Here is a 15,785-nt window from a genome sequence, read left to right on the forward strand (position 1 = left end):
AGTAATTTAAAGCCAGTGGCAAATTCACTTAATTCTTTTGAAAGTGCCACACGCTTTCAAGTTGGGAATTAGCTGAGTAGTCCAATTTATCAAGTGATAGTTTGGGTTTTTTGCTTTTACAAATCTGCTTGAAAATGTAATTGCAAAAGTTACTCTCGTACTTAATGTATCCAAACACAAGTTGCACATTTGCAGGCTTGGAGTAAAAAAAGGTGATTACAGACAGCCTTGGTAAAATTCAGTTGCAATTGTATGTGTATTGTAAATGAGCATCTGTTTCTTCACATAAAAGAGCCATAAAAATCGAAACATTCAAAATCAGAGGTTACCTTTGTGACAACTGGATTTCAAACCTCTGGTAGGTATGTGCAGTTGTTAAGGGGTTCGTACCTGCATTCTGGTTTTCTTTTGTGGAGGACAACCCAAAGAGTGGTTATGTGCCCATTTTATTCCAAGTCTCTTTCTCCAAAATGCACAATACAGAGAAGATGCGTAATATTTTAAGTTTATTGAGTTCTCGTGATACGAATAGGTTAACCTGAATGCGAATCAGATTCTGCTTCAGCTAAAGCCAATGGCAAAACTGTCGATTTCTGTGGTCATATGATAGTTGAAACAGTGTTATGGGGTTAGAACGATTGCTCTAAAGGACAAGGCTATGATTTAATATATTTTTGGGAGAATACTAATCGTTCAGGCTAGATGTTACTGCTCGGATTTCAAAGAGGCAGAATAAAGCTGCAGGGCTTGGAAGATACGCACCTTACAATAATATCAAGCACTCTTTAACCTAGTGAGATCTATAAGCCACCTGTCATTATGGTATCTAGTTCTTGTAGCCTCGCCAGTAGATGAAAAGGAGCTGTCTTGTCTTGTATCCTGCACGTTGAGAAGGTCGCTGCGTCACAGTGAAAGCAGTTGAATGTGTATCTTGGGAAATGAATGAAGTAATTAAACGCACTGGGTAGATGTGTTTTGTGAAATTAGAGCTGGTAAAAGATGCAGCTTTGATAGCACCAGGATCTGAGGTTTCTCTGTAGCGCAGCAGTAATAACAACGTTGGCAGCTGTTGCTGCACCTTTCCTCCCTCAGCCAACTTTAGGCTGCTCAGAACTGAGTACCGCTAAAACAGGAATGTCAGTTTGGTGTCACTGGCTTCTTTTCTTCTGTGTCAACTGAAGGAAGGTTGGCTCAATGAAATTGCAAGATCTTCCAGCAGCTGGGTTGAGAACCATTAAGTCAAGGACCGCCTCCCAGGCCCAACAAGCAGTGTGTTGTCATCTTTTTGCACTTGGAAGCTGCTTTTGGCACGTGAGTTCCAAGTTGGGTACTCCTGCATCGGTTCATTCCACTTGAAGACTGACATGTTATTGCATGTTGTTTAGTTTGAATCAACCAGACCTGAAACAGACTGTAGCCTTAAAAACTGCTTTACACTGTGGCTAACACTTCATTATTTTATCTTCCCTTTTTATGTTTGAACACTGTTAGGCGGGCACCATTCTCACTGACCGCAGGAAGTAGATGGAGGCTGGCAGTGCAGTGGGAACGAAAGCCAAGGGCATTCCTCTAAACCACAGCCTAGGTAATCTTGCAGACAACCTTAAATGGTTGTTGTTAAAAAATGTATCAAGGCAACCTGATAAAGTTCACGGAAGTGTGAATCTTCAAGAAGAGTGGCTAGGCTATTTTCTTTTTTCATCTGTCTATCTGCAAAAGGGAACATTTCATGATGTTCCAAGGAAACTGGAATTGCAGGTCTAGTTTTTTCTTTTTTTTTATCAAGCACTGGATTAAGTTGAGTGTAGTACATATTGAAGAGCAGTTTGGCTCCTACACTGCTAGTACTGATTTATTCCTCCATTGGCTCACAGCACTCCCTCGTACTCCAGACCTAAGCTGAGACAGCTAATGTAGATTAATTCTTTATCTGAGCTTAAAATCCCTAAGGGCCCTTTAGAGTGAAAATAATAAAAGGAAGTAGAGAGCCTAGTGAAGAAAATTACACAGCTAACGATTTGTGTATGCGTTACCCATGTGTAAAATAAAATGCATACTTGTTATTATGTACTGTGACGCTGCTATGCACTATTCTGGTACATGCTTTCAGGAAAATGGTTTAGAAAATTACTGCATGTGTAAAAACCGCAGAGCTTTAAACTCCACGTTGGGATGGGTAGAAGGGAAAATTGGACTTTTAGAGATGGGGGGTATTCATGTAACTTTTGAGGTCAGAGTCTGAATCTGATCTGAATCTGAATTCTCTCAGTGCCAGGAGGCACACAAGGCGCGAACATCGTTCTTCCACTTCGATCGGTCTGCGGCTGCGTGCTCTGGAGTCCCAAGGGCCACAGCGCAGTCTTCCGTCGGTTTCCCCCTCAGGACACGACCGATCCAGCTCCATCTTCTCCTCCTCACTTTGTTACCGATTTTCTCCATCCCCGCCATTTCTGATGCTCGTCGTTTCTGCAACTTTTTATTGTTTTTCCGGGAGGAGGTAGTTGGCCTCCTGCCCAACCCCCATGACTTGGAGGGCCAGTGGTTTTTCTGTCAGGGTGGCCCTTCCCTTAGGCTGCGTTGGTTCGTGGCACCTTCTTCGATTTTATCCGGTGCTCCCTCCGGAGAGGGATCCCCTATCCGCCACCCAGGGGACGCGCCTTCTAGCCGTGCAGCCCCAGCCGAAGGTTGAGGTCAGAGTGGGTTATTGCAAATCCTAGCAGCTCTGAATCGAGTTGATTCTTTAGTCAGCCGGGGAAGGCAGAGTGGGTTCTACCCTAGCAGGATTTTGCCGAGGGTGTCCATATGACCACCTGTCTAAGCGTATGTGGAGAGATTTGTTTTCTGGTGGTTTTCACACTGTAAGTTTTCGTTGCCGGTGGTTTCCATGGCCTCCATGTGAGGAGGAGGCAGAGGAGCCGAGCCTTTAAAGCTCTGGGCAAAACGTGGAGCTACTTAAAAATGTGCCAGAAAGAGAGAGGTTTCAAATTTTTTTCAAGTAAAAAGTCTGCTCGTATACAGCAAAGTCTGGGTTAGTATGCCATAATGCTATAACCGATGCACTGTAGCCTTGCTCTGCTAGCCACTGACATAAAATTAAGTCTGGAGAAGCCACTGGTCATCACGAAAACTTATTCTAGAGTCTCATCAGTATAACAGAGGGTTTCTGTGTGGTTCAGGTCACAGAAGCAGCTACAGTTTGGCCGCTTCTACCCCAAGCACACTTACAGAGACACAAAACAGTTTATGCTGTGATGACGTTATTACTGGTATCCCAGTCAGTGTATGTTTAGGATGTATATCTCTGTCTTTTATTGCAGTATAGATGCACTCTGAGAACAGAATCTCCTTTATTTTCATACAGCTACTGTGGTATAAACACTTTGCAGTAAATATTTGAGAGGAAGATGACTAATGGGAATTCTGCAGACATGAAAAGATGGAGATTATTTCTTTTTCTTTTATAATCAGTATGTCTCTTGCTTCAGCAGTTCTGAATCATCTCAGTTTGCCTGATCTGAATCTACTAAGAAGCTCTAATTAAAATACATGGGCTAATTTGTCATTGGGTCTGCCACTTGCTCCAGAGCATTGTTGTGGAACTGACTGTGGTTTTAGTCTGTAGAGTTTAAAGCCATAAGAGACCATTAGATCATCTGGTTCGAGCACTTGTGTAACGCTTGTGAAGCCATCCATATTCCCATGGGCTGAGGTTGTTAAGTTGTTTTTTTCTAAAGCAATCCAGGCTTTAAGAGATTAAACCATTGATCCAAGAATCTGATCCAATCTATGATGGAGATGGAGAGAGAGAGAGCCAGGAATATCCAAAAGTTCATGATGGCATGACTGAAAGAGAAAATCTTCCCCAGTTGGGGAACTAATTTGGAAATTAGTTTGATTTAGACTGTTTGTGCAGGACAGACTCTGCAAAACCTTAGACTATTTGTCCATCCCATCTCCAGGATAATATTCTGTTATTCGGAGGAAATAAGAAAAATCTTAGCAGACTTTTGGTCAACTGTGCATCTGGCAGACACGCTTCCTTGTCCTCGGCAGGTGAGCAGGTAACAGCCTTATTTGGGTTTGGTTATTGGTATAGTCTCAGGCTGGAACTGCAGGTGTTGGGAGCATGTTGAGGACCGGGGATCCTCCTGCTTTTCTCATGGTTCTCAGAAGTGAATATAGAAACTGACGGTTACAGAATCCAAATTAGAAAGGCCATGCCATCTCTTCCTGCACAGGGAGTCGGTATAATTTCTCAGTTGATTTAAGGCCCATTTTTAAGATAACCCAGTTTAAAAATTTTAAGGATAAGTAAAAGTCCTTCCAGGTGTATTCCTGTATGTGAGGTCAGCCTGAAACAATATATACACAAGATGTTAACAGTCCACCTCTAGCTGTGGCTCATCAGATGTTTGACTCTGAAGTCTAATGAAGGCTGTTAATTAAAGCATTCCCATCCACATAATCCTGTTATTCTGGATTATTCGCATTCAAAATGCGAAGCAATCACTTGGAACTTTGTAGAATTGAGACTGAATGTCAGCATCAACCAGTTCAGGAGTAGTAATTTTTTTTCATAACAGTCAGTTAATGTGCGTGTTTCACAGTGTTGAACCATGACTTACTTTTTTTTTTTTTTTGAAGTAGTAGTCTGACATATAAATCTTAATTATGCTATTCTCAATTTTTCAGACACAAATTCCTGGGAAGTTACAAGAACGTTTTTGCTCAAACATCAAAAAGCCTTTGTTCCTATGAAGAATTAATTCCTTGGGCAGTTCCTTGTTTTTTAAATAAAGCCACTGTTTTTTTGGTTATATCTTGGCAACAGATAGCATACCAGGCTTCTCCAAATGGGGCTGTCCGGCATAAATGCCATTTCTTAATACAGGGTTGTTGCAGCATAAAAGCACATATTTCTGTTTCCGTACAATAGTTTTCGACTCTTCAGTTGAAAGATGTAATGAGATGAAGTCTGGTTATTGCAACAGCACTGAATGTGATTCTTTGTTCGGAGGAAGCAAGGCACAGCCCTATCCTATCAGATAGTGGTGAGGGCAGACTTCAGACAAGTGGGACATGGTATTTAGAAGCGGTTATAGTGTCTTTGTAATGGGTGGAGGGGTGGTTATTTTGAGCCAAGTTAGAGATAATGCATCTTGCAGTGGCTGTGTTTTTCAGGCCAATAATCCGTATTTCAAATGCATTTAAACAAGTTATTGAGGGAAGGATTCCATTTCATTCTGCTTGGAATTACACACAAAATAGTATGTGACAGTTTCTGCCTCGTTCACGTTAGTTTCAGACATTTTAGCTTCGCTTTCAGAACAGTCTTGAAAATGAGTTACAGGCTTGTGGATAAAATGGGTCTAGGAATTAATACTTGGTTTTCATCTTTGGATATGCTGCAGATGAGCAGTATGACATTCAGTTTTTCTGTCCTCAGTTTCTCTGCGTGCAAAAGAGAACAGCTGCTACCTTTATAATACGTGTCGGTGGTACTGTGTGAAAGACACTGCATTGGTGCAGGCGATCACTTGTCCGGACGTGCACTGGCTCTTTAAAGTGCAGCCAGATGTGTGCATGGCGTTGGAGCTGACTGCACCATCACCTTCCTTCCAAATTAATGTTGTTGGTAGGCACTGAAGAAATAAGCTTGCCGCTGCTTTCATGGAAACGTGCCACATCTCCCACTGGTTTCACTAAAAGCTAGATCAGGCTCAATGAGTTGCTGACAGACCTCTTGCAAATTAAGGTTTCTCCCAGGCCTCCTGGACAAAGTGAAGCTTTGTGGCTTTTCAAAGTGTGTTTTGGGTGGGTTTTTTTGTGATATAATTGTGCTGCTTCTCATTTTCCGCCCCGTGCATGACATTGAGGCTTCTTACTGTTTTAAGTGCCGCTGTCTGGTGTTTCACAGATCAGGAATGTGTGCGGTGATTAATCTTGTGCCTTCATACAACTGGAGGGAGTGACATAACTAAACCCGCTCTCCCTATCGTAATACTGCCGTGTGCCAGCCCGCATCAAACTCTGCCTTTTCAGAAGCTTCCAGCTCACCGGTAGCTATTACTCAGAGCCCTGCTACCCTGGAAAGCCCAGGCTATCTCAGGTTTCCTTTGCCATTCGGGTAGTCCTTGTTTCTGGTGATGCTCGTTGCGTGATGCTTCAGCACAGAACAGTGTATCCCCCGACACGCAGCGTGCACGCCCAGTTGTGCAATGCCTTTAGAGTTCCTTCTCCATCCGTTTTGAGGCATCACCTTCTGCCCTGAAGCATGAAAATTGCTTCTCCTTATCTTTACCTACGTTACTCCGGCTGCTGTCATCAGTCATGAAGTTATCTGTTGCCCTTTTCAAACCAGCTCCAACGTTGACTCCTCTGACCTTCCCTCCTAATGAATTCCATAGGCTGGATGCACTGTTGAAAAAAACATTTCTTAAACTTTCCACTGATGAAACTGGGGGACTGTAAATTAAATAATATGATACATTGCCTCTAGTTATGCTCAAAGAATATGGTCATTAAAACAAACCCAATATCTCCTTCTTCTGGATCATGTTTTCTACCTCTGCCTCTTTATTTAGATTAAATTTGCTAGACTTCAGTGCTGCTTTTCGTTCAGGTTGATAAAAGCAACAGGATCACCATTCTAAAGTGAATTTCAAACGACAAAATCTCAACTGAAGTTTAAATTGAAGCAAAAAGACTTAACTTCAGATATTCCTGCAAATTTGGGGACAAAAGTCTCTTTTTTTTTTTTTTTTTTTTTTCCTTCTTCCTTTCTTGCTGCTCTGTCAGGATTTTATATGAACTATTTTTATTTTTTCATGCCCTGACCATGTTTGTTATGCGCAGCTTCCTTTTTCTTTTAAGTCTGAAAGAGGTCAGATTAAATACACACAATGAAAAAGAGGCTAAGCAGTTCAAATAACTGCAGATGGGCTATTTCGGACAGGACTGACTTCAAGCAGCAGGAAGCATCAGTTGCAAACAGTAAAGCTCCCAGGGAAAATATGCCAGCAATTTGTCTTTTATAACCTTGTGCATAACCATTGGGTAGGAGATTTTATATACAGTGACCCTCTGTTCTTGCTTAATTCAATCTAGCAAAGCACAATGGTACAAATCTTGCCTTTTTTTGATGTGTAGTGGCAGAAGTGTGTTCCTTTAGCTTGTAAATGCTGCACGTTGGGATGTGAAACCTTTCTGGTAAAGCAGGGAAAGAGAAGGGAAGGCAACTGCAACGTTCAGTTCTCTGTCTTGTGGCTGTTGTGATCTTTGGTGAGGGGAACTGCAGTGTTTAGTTCTCCCTCTTCTTGTGGCTGTTGTGCTCTTTGGTTTTGAATTAACTGTCTGTGTTCTCAAAAGAAAGGCCTGTCTGATGCCCGCCCACCTTTCTGTTAGACACTTGGTGTTGCTCAGACTGCTTTTGTCTGAAGCTAAAGCGGCATTTTATGGAAAAATACAGACTGGTATTTATATAATGTCTGTTTGTCCCAAAGAAACCCAAGGCATCTAGAAATTGTATGTAGGAGTCCCTACACATATAAGCACACATGCATTTCTAAACAGCAGCCATTTCTCATGGTGAGCACAGGCATGAAATGGGAATCCCAAACAGCATTTTAAGACAGAAAGGAAGGCAGTCCAGCTGTAACCGCAGGAGGAAACTTCAGTAGACAGAATGTAATCAGCCAAGCTAGCAATTGGCGAAGACACTGTGCTTTAAATCTTCTAAGTCTGTTGACAGGGCTATAGGATTATTAATGTCCATAGACTGCTTGATGCCTGGACTTCACCTGAGGAATGACACCTCCTGTGTAGCGCAGTGTCCCCGTAGCACGTTGTGGGCCAACAGTTCAGCAGTGACTCCAGGAAGCCTGGATTGTTTTATCCATCCCCACCGCTTCCCGCTGCAGCTCGGGGAGATTTGGAGATGTCCCATCCAAGTCATGGCTTGCAACATCCCTGCTTAACATTAGCGATTTGGCAGGTTTACTGCAACAGAAGGCATGGCTGCAGGGAGTTTACTTTCCTTTGGGTCGGGCGCTTGCGCTTTTAGGCTGACCTCTGCAAAACCTTGCAGAATTATTTTCTGTATCTGGCAGAACGGTTTCTTTTTAACTGAATCAAATACAATATTCACCAGTTCTTCTGTCGATTTATGATCGTGGTGTCTGTCAATACGAGGTAGTTCTTAATGGATTACTCTTATCTACTCCTGTGTATGTTCGTGCTTGTCTTTGCCCATAAACATTATCCAAATTTTTCTGCAAAAATGTTGATGGGATTTTTACTTTTGGGCCTACTCTGGGGCCTTTAAGGTGTCTAAACTGAATATCCAGATGACCAGTCGTTTTTTAATATCTTGGCTTATAACACTGTTGCGGGGAGGGAGAAGAAGCTGGATGTCGAAGCAGCTAGCGCCTTAGGAGCAAAAGTCCAGTAACGTTCCTGTTACCCTCTGGAAAACGATGTGATAGATTCAATGCACACGCTATGTATATCTCTGCAGGCACTGAAGTTATGGGAGACATGAATTAGGGCCGCCGTGAACAAACACTGCCTCTGCAGCGTAAGAAAATAAGTATCTGTTTGTGATCAGGGTCTATTTCAGATACCGCAGGGAATTCACATTGCCTGCCTACTTCTGTTGGATTATTTATAGTTCGAATATTTTAAAGAAACTTAGTGTATGTGAGATAATTTCCGGTGTGGTAAGCCACAGTCATTTGTTTATACTGGATCCTTGCCAGGAGGCAATATACCTCATCTTGACGGAAATGCTAGGCATTTGATGCGAATTTCCTGACATAAGAGCTCAATTTTTTATTTAATTTTCAGAGAGAGTTCTTCAAATGCAAACCCTCTGAAGAATTTTCCCAAAGCCCCTTGAAAATGTTTGCATGATTTATTTGCTGCCTTAAAAAGAAATGTGCTTACTTCACTAATACATTTGCTTGGGGAGCAGATTTGGATACGTAAATATGACACTTGCGTGTGTGAGAAGATTGCATTGCTGCATTTAAGATGTGATCTGTACTTAAACCAGTGTTTTAAATAAAGAAATAAATAGGATAATCTCATTGTGGTAGAGGAGTGGTCTGTTCTGACTTCGATGATCAATTCATTGAACCATAGTAAAGCATTTTCCTGACTGCTTTATGTCTTTTTACTTGCATTGGTTTGAAAGCAAATTCAAATTAAACTTTCTCATCTCGACAAGCCTCCAGCAGCTCTAAGGAGGGCTCTTCTGCTTTGCCCAGTGAAACTGTGCACCTCTGGGAAGTTCCAGAGAAAAGGCAGTTTAGAAGTGTGGGCTTTTGGACTTAATCCTATTCCTACTGGAAATCCAATAAGCATTCAGATTAGCTTTGTCTTTGGTAGGGATTAAATTTGCAGGGAATCTCAAGTTTTTGTGCTAAGATTGTTCTTGTCTGGAAAGAGCCTTTAGTAGCAAATAGTCTGAGGCATTTAATACAGAACAGTGGCATTTTTTCTTATGACATCCAATTTATGTTGTTTTGCCAGTGTTTGAGTGCTACGTTGCAGTTAGTCCTGTGAAACACTAATAAAAAATGACAATTACCTAATTGATCCATAACCTCTGCCCGGGATAATAGTGACCTTTGCTGGGCAGGTTGTCAGTAAAGGGGGAAGATGCAGCTTCTTAATATAGTGTCACAGACCTGTATTCTTAAAGGTAAAAGACAAACTTTGTTGGCTGTTAAGAATAATATTTCTTATCCTTGCAGGAACTGATGATAGAATCTGGAAATAGATATGCTACACACTTTTCCAGTGTATTATATACACGGGATAGCCTAGTAACTTTATAGTGCTTTTTCAAAGTCATATTCTCCCTTTGACAGGTGCCATGATACCAGATTTCAAAATCGGATTACCTCACAGCTTTCATGATTGTGTTTTTCATCTCTCTTCCCCCTCTTCCCCTTTTTAGCAATATACAATTATGATGCTGTCCAAGATGTGGAGCTCTCCTTGCAAGTTGGCGATACCGTTCACATTTTGGAGATGTATGAAGGTAGGTTGCAGATCACTTCCAAGTACTTTGCAGTAGTTTTTGAAAGTAATATAACAAATTGAGATTATTTTTTTAAATAATACAAATTTCAGATCTAGATTTTTCAACTTCTGATATACCCAAAAGCACAAAGCTTGCTATGTAGTGTTTGCTGTATGCACTTGACTTTTAAAACTGTATTAAAAATACATAAAATACAGAAGCGGCAATCATATCTACGCTGTTCCTGGCAGAGGTTTGTCAAGGTAAGATTTCACTAGCATCTCAACGCAGCGCTGCAAGAGAAAGAAACACTTCTGGCTGTTCATTCCTGTTTTCGCACCACACCTGTTTACCTTGGCTCCTCCTTGTGTCAGGCCTAGCACTTGCATAGTCATGTGATGAACTGATCCAGCTGGAAAATAATAATAATTAAAAAAAATACAGCTTTTAACCTGAATTAGGTCTTTGATCTGAGACAACAGAGGCAGTGGATGAAAGAAAAGGGGAGGGCAGGTCTAATTGTTTCAAAAGTAATGTTGGTTTAAGCTGTAATATCACGAACTGGCATTGTATGTTTTGAAAAGCCTTCAGTTATGGAGCTTCCATGCCCTTTTTAGGCTGCTTCTCCTAGTACTTCACTGGGAAGTTTTTCATAATACATACCTTAATGTAAAACATCTTGCAGAAAGGAAAACAAAATTCCTGTTTTAAAAAAGATGAAAATTGCACTTGTGTGTTTCATACCTACTTATTAAACTAGACTGTTTAATGAAGATTTCAATAGTAGGAATGGAACACAGCCATTTAATTATTTTAAAGAATGTAGTAGTCACTGCTTCATTTGGAAGGCTCTCCAAAATTTAAATACTCTTTCCAAAATATAAATTCAGTCGTTTTTACAAGCAACATCAGATTGAAAAAGCCTCAGCCTACAAAGCATCTTTAGTATCTCTGCTGGGAACGTCAAGCTGCTTGTTTAGCAATTCGTTCTTAGCCAATTGTTCTCTTTCCACTTCTCTTTGACCTTGACACTGGAAACAGCCGGCCAGTTCCTGCATGTCAAAGCAGATTATGTTGCCGATGTGTGTTTTTTACACTGATGTGTGTGACAGTGGTGAGTGTGTTTGATGGAGGGGCAGAGAGGGAGAAAGGGGGAAAAAATCCATATGTGATAGTACTAACTTGTGCCTTTTTGCAAAACAAGTTCATAAGGGATCATCAGGGATGAAAATTGTCCTTGTGAAGGGGATGCATCTTGTACTTCCCAAAATGTTTAGGTATTCCTTTCTCTTTTTTTTTTTTTTAAAGCAGCATCACTGTTTAATCCTACTACTTGGTCTATAATCAGCTGTTTAACAGAGAGACAGTCAAGAATACAAATGAATACCCAAATGGCATCCCTTTTTTACCTGAAATGGAACTTCAGCCTAAGAGGATTGATTGTAAATTGTTTGGGAAGGTGTTCTGATTGTTTTCCTACACTGAGCCATCAGTGTGGCATCCTAGTTTGTGACTGAGGCACCTAGGAATTACTGCAGTACAACTAAATACTTTTCCTGGAAAGACCAGCCAAAAATTCAGGCCAGACATTTGTGAATCTAAAGGAAAAGACATGGGTTGTCTCTGAGATGGTAACTCTGCTGTGGGTCTGGTCTTATTTTCCATAAATTCATCTTAAAAACTCCAAATTCTGATATTCTGTCTGCTTGGGAAGAAATTCTCATGTCTTATCATATCAATTTTTCTTTCTTTTGGGACATCAGCTTTCAGCTTTGTTTCCAGACATCTGTGGGTTGTGCTTCTGAGAATTAGTGTTCTCACAAGAAGCCTTTTCTGTTTTTTCTCATGCTAATGATGTATACTTACAAATACAACTCCAGTCTGATAAAAGTGGTTTTTTTTTTTGTTCCGCTAATCGCTGTTCTTATCTGGATGCACAAGTCTCAATTTAGAAAAAGGTTCCGTTTAACCAGGGCGTTGGCTTTGCAAGAAGGAAGGCTCAGAGGTGCCTTGTGAAGTCCTTTTTTTAGTTGGTGTGAGTTATCCCTGCAGCTCCTGGCTGAGGGCGTTCCTTAGGCTATCGGTAACATTCTTTAGGGAATTAAGGGAGTTTTTCAGGATTGTCCAGAGGCTCTCATGTAATGGTAATAGCCGCTTGGAAAATCTTGCTGCTTGCTATTGTTCCTACCTCAGGATGCACAGGAGCATCTTTTGTGAGTTACCAGTGAGTTGTGAGTTGCACCACGGTTCGCTTCTCGCTCTTTCAGTTATCTAGAACGTGCCTGCTTTTTCCTCCTGGTTGAAGACAGCAGGTATTCATTCCTCAGCCGTGTTCGGTGAAGGCTCTCTGTGTATCAAACAGCCTTCACTTGAAAGCTCTTTGTATTCTGCATCTGGGGTTTTGGCTGGCTCTGCTCTGTCTGCAAGAATTGAAGTGCACAGTTTGTTCCTTGACAGCGAGGCAGCAAGGTTGAAGCTTGTGCAGGGTTTTGGTGTTAACAGTGAATGTTATCTGACTCTCAACTGGCTGAATAGCTTTGAGACATAACACTGATACAGTTAAGCCATTATGGTAGGTGTGTGAGAAGCAAAGAGCAATAAAGTGAATTAAAGTGCAAGCCAGAAGGTATGGATGTGGTTTGGTGCAGGCCCCTGTGCTACACAAACTTCTAATGTTATGTGGCTTTGCCACAGACCGTAGTGTCTCGCAGACTCTTAAGGTGGAGTGCCTGCAGTCAGGTGCTGCTGGTGTACTGCCTACTGGCCTCGCAATGAGAGAAAGCACCTTTAAATTGCAAAATCCCTGCTCATTTATGCTAGCTCATGCTATCAGGAGTTAGAGGCCTGTTGCAAAGGCTGGAAGTCCTTGGAAAGTTGGCCAAATTTGGGGTGAGGCTCTGGCATTGCACTTTTGTTAACAAAGCTTTCTTTTCCCACACTCTAAACAGATGCTTTGCCTAATGTATTATAAGTTCCAGTTAAAACTGCACAGTTAGGCTTGGATTGTGAGTGCACAAAAGAAGATAAGGGAGTGATAACATGGTAGACTGTTCGTATTGCTGGACTGCAGCTTGCCTGTGTCAAGGATTCGTCAAAGGTTGATGATCCCTGTAAATGGTAGCTTCAACTTGGTAGCTTCAAAGTACGCAACATCGAAGTGAAGGTCATCAGAGCTGAAACCACAAACTGAGCAGTTTGAACTAAAGGTTTCAGATATTTCTAGTACGAGCTATAACATGCTGATGTCCGATGCAGCTCGAACCTGTATAGGGACAACCTGAGAGCTGTTTGCTGTTGGATTGAATAACTCCGTAGTCTAGATTATGCAGCATTTCTTTCAGTCCAGGAGGATGAAGATTGTGGCATACTGCATCTTTGTCAGTCCACCATTAGGTGCAATTGTAAGTGGGATTTGCACTGTATATAGGGTCTAAATTTGCATATTCAGTGTATCACTTTGAGACTGATTTTAAATACCTTTTGAAATGTCTTAGTTGGGCTTCAAGCACGCTTTGAAACACCATGGTGTATTTATCATACATGAAGATCTGAAGATACTAGTTTTCTTAGATGTGCCTTCCCTTTAAAACAAATACACATACACATTCTGCAAAGTATGGTGATGTTAGTTCAGATGTCTTGGTCATGATACGCTCTTGTAAACTGCAAGGCAAGGTGGGTTTTTTTCCCTCCTTTCTCTTGTTGGCTGTCTGGTTGCAGAAGGGCATGAGGTCTTTTCTACAAAATTACTTTTTCCAGTTGATAACACAGTAAGCAGTGCGTGCTTATCCTGTTGTTGGCCAAATATTATCAGGACTGGGCATATACTGTGAAATCCAAGAAAAGAAGGAAACTTGCTGCGTCCAGTACTGTGAAGGCTGCTTCAGTGCAGGATTTACTTACTCTCTGGGAATCTGTCCTTGAGTAGTGAGCTGGGGAGGATACGTTTCTGTTTAGGGGAATCTTTTCTAATCTGCATTATATATTATTGTTTCATACAAGCTGTGGGAAATAGCCAAATTGTGGATAGAAGTAAAACGTGCCCACATACCGGGATTCTGATCAGTTCCTTCTCCTGATGAAAATAAGTTTGCATTGAATTTGTTCCTAGTTTCAGTCTTTTATCTTTCCTCTGACCACCGGAGATAAATGAAGCAATCCCTTGTTTTATTTCAGTGCAGTGCAGCGGTATGTACGTTGTGGTACTGAGAGACAGAAAGAAGAGGAACAAAGGCCTTGTGGTTAAGCACGTGACCTGGGATTGCATAACTGTATATAACTTTTCATTGTCTAAACTGTTGTAATTTGAATATTTTTTCTTAGATTTTCTGATCTTTTACATACTGCATGAAATCCATGTAATGAAACATAAAATTGAGGACCTGTATTCCACTTAAAAAAACAAAAACAAAAAAACCAAAAAAACACCAAAAAACCCAAAAAACAAAACCAAACAAACAACAAAAACCAAAAAAACCCCAAACCAACCCCCCCCCCCAAACCCCACAAACCAAACTTTATGACATTTCTTTGCAAGACTCAGTCTGCTATCCTTGCGTTTTTAATCAGACTTCCGTTTGAAAGAGTATTGTAGTAGCTGAAATTTGCCATGTCATCTTCAACTGAAAAGCCTTTCTCCATTTAGCACATCTCTGCTTGGGGAAAATACTCAAGAGAAACGCTTAAATAGCCTGTCGTTCCTCTGAAGCTTTAGGCAGATTTTGTTTGGGTTTTTTTTGTTTGTTTTGTTTTGCTTTGTGTGTTTTTTTGTTTCTGTTTTTTTTTTTTTTAAGAAGAAATCAAGTAATCAATTGACCACTGCCAAAAGCTTTTGTTCCTTTTAAAATGATGAATAAGTTCATTGAAAATTGGGGCAGAATTCTGAAAAAATTCTATGAGAGGCTTGCTGAAATAGTTTTGCGTAATAATATACAACATACTTTTATGCAATGATTGCAAAATATTTTACAGGAATATGGTTAATGCCAAGAGGCCATTTTAAATATGAGGAAGCTGTGGTATCGAACAGCTGAGAGACTGTCTCAAATGGAATTGGAATCACCGGGAAAATATTCTTGTTAAATTCCAAGAGCTTTGTATCACACCCTAAATAACTTGTACTTGACCATTCAATTAATTACAACTTAGATAAAAATAGCACCTAAATCTTCTCATCCCTAATCCAGTACCTTATCCATTGGTCCATGATCAATGTATAATCTTACCTTCATCCTGTGGAAGGAATGGAATTTCTTCTTTCCTCCTAACTTACTACTGGAGTATTGGGGTTTATGTGGTCAAGCTGGTTCGCTTTCTCATTGCTAGAGAAAGGGGACAAAACTGTGATTAAAAAAACAAAACAAAACACAAGACTCCCCACAAAAAACGCCAACAAAACAAAAAAACCTCACCCTAAACTCTAATTTATGGTTGAGGGGTTTCAAATCCATGGTTCTTCGTGGAACCTTCTTTGCTAAATATATAAATATATGGTGGGGAAAAAACAAAACAAAACAAAAAGCCACCCTCCCCTCCTGTCGTCTTTGCCTGATTATTCCCTTAAATCCCTTTGCCTTCTTTATGCTGTTCCTTCTGGCAATCAGCTGGACATAATCGTCTTGGATCAGTGATGTTGTCTGTCTTGATAGCCCTGAACATCATTCATGCATTACAGACCATAATCTGTACCCTTCATGGTTGCTAAGAGGTAGGGTCAGTGTTTTCTGTTTCAATGCAAGTAGAACCTTAGGAGAAGAGT

At 40.8% G+C, this 15,785-nt stretch overlaps 1 protein-coding gene across 1 annotated transcript in view; it reads left to right on the forward strand.

The window, feature by feature from the left end:
- Positions 1–15,785, forward strand: part of LOC309601993 (dedicator of cytokinesis protein 5) — an 84,619-nt gene that overhangs the window by 8,220 nt on the left and 60,614 nt on the right. The window contains exon 2 of the mRNA XM_082335263.1: positions 9,962–10,045. Coding sequence (XP_082191389.1) covers positions 9,962–10,045 — 84 coding nt within the window. The remainder of the gene's footprint in view (positions 1–9,961; positions 10,046–15,785) is intronic.

Source organism: Platalea leucorodia, assembly GCF_965183815.1.
Source record: "Platalea leucorodia genome assembly, chromosome: W".
NCBI lineage: Eukaryota > Metazoa > Chordata > Aves > Pelecaniformes > Threskiornithidae > Platalea > Platalea leucorodia.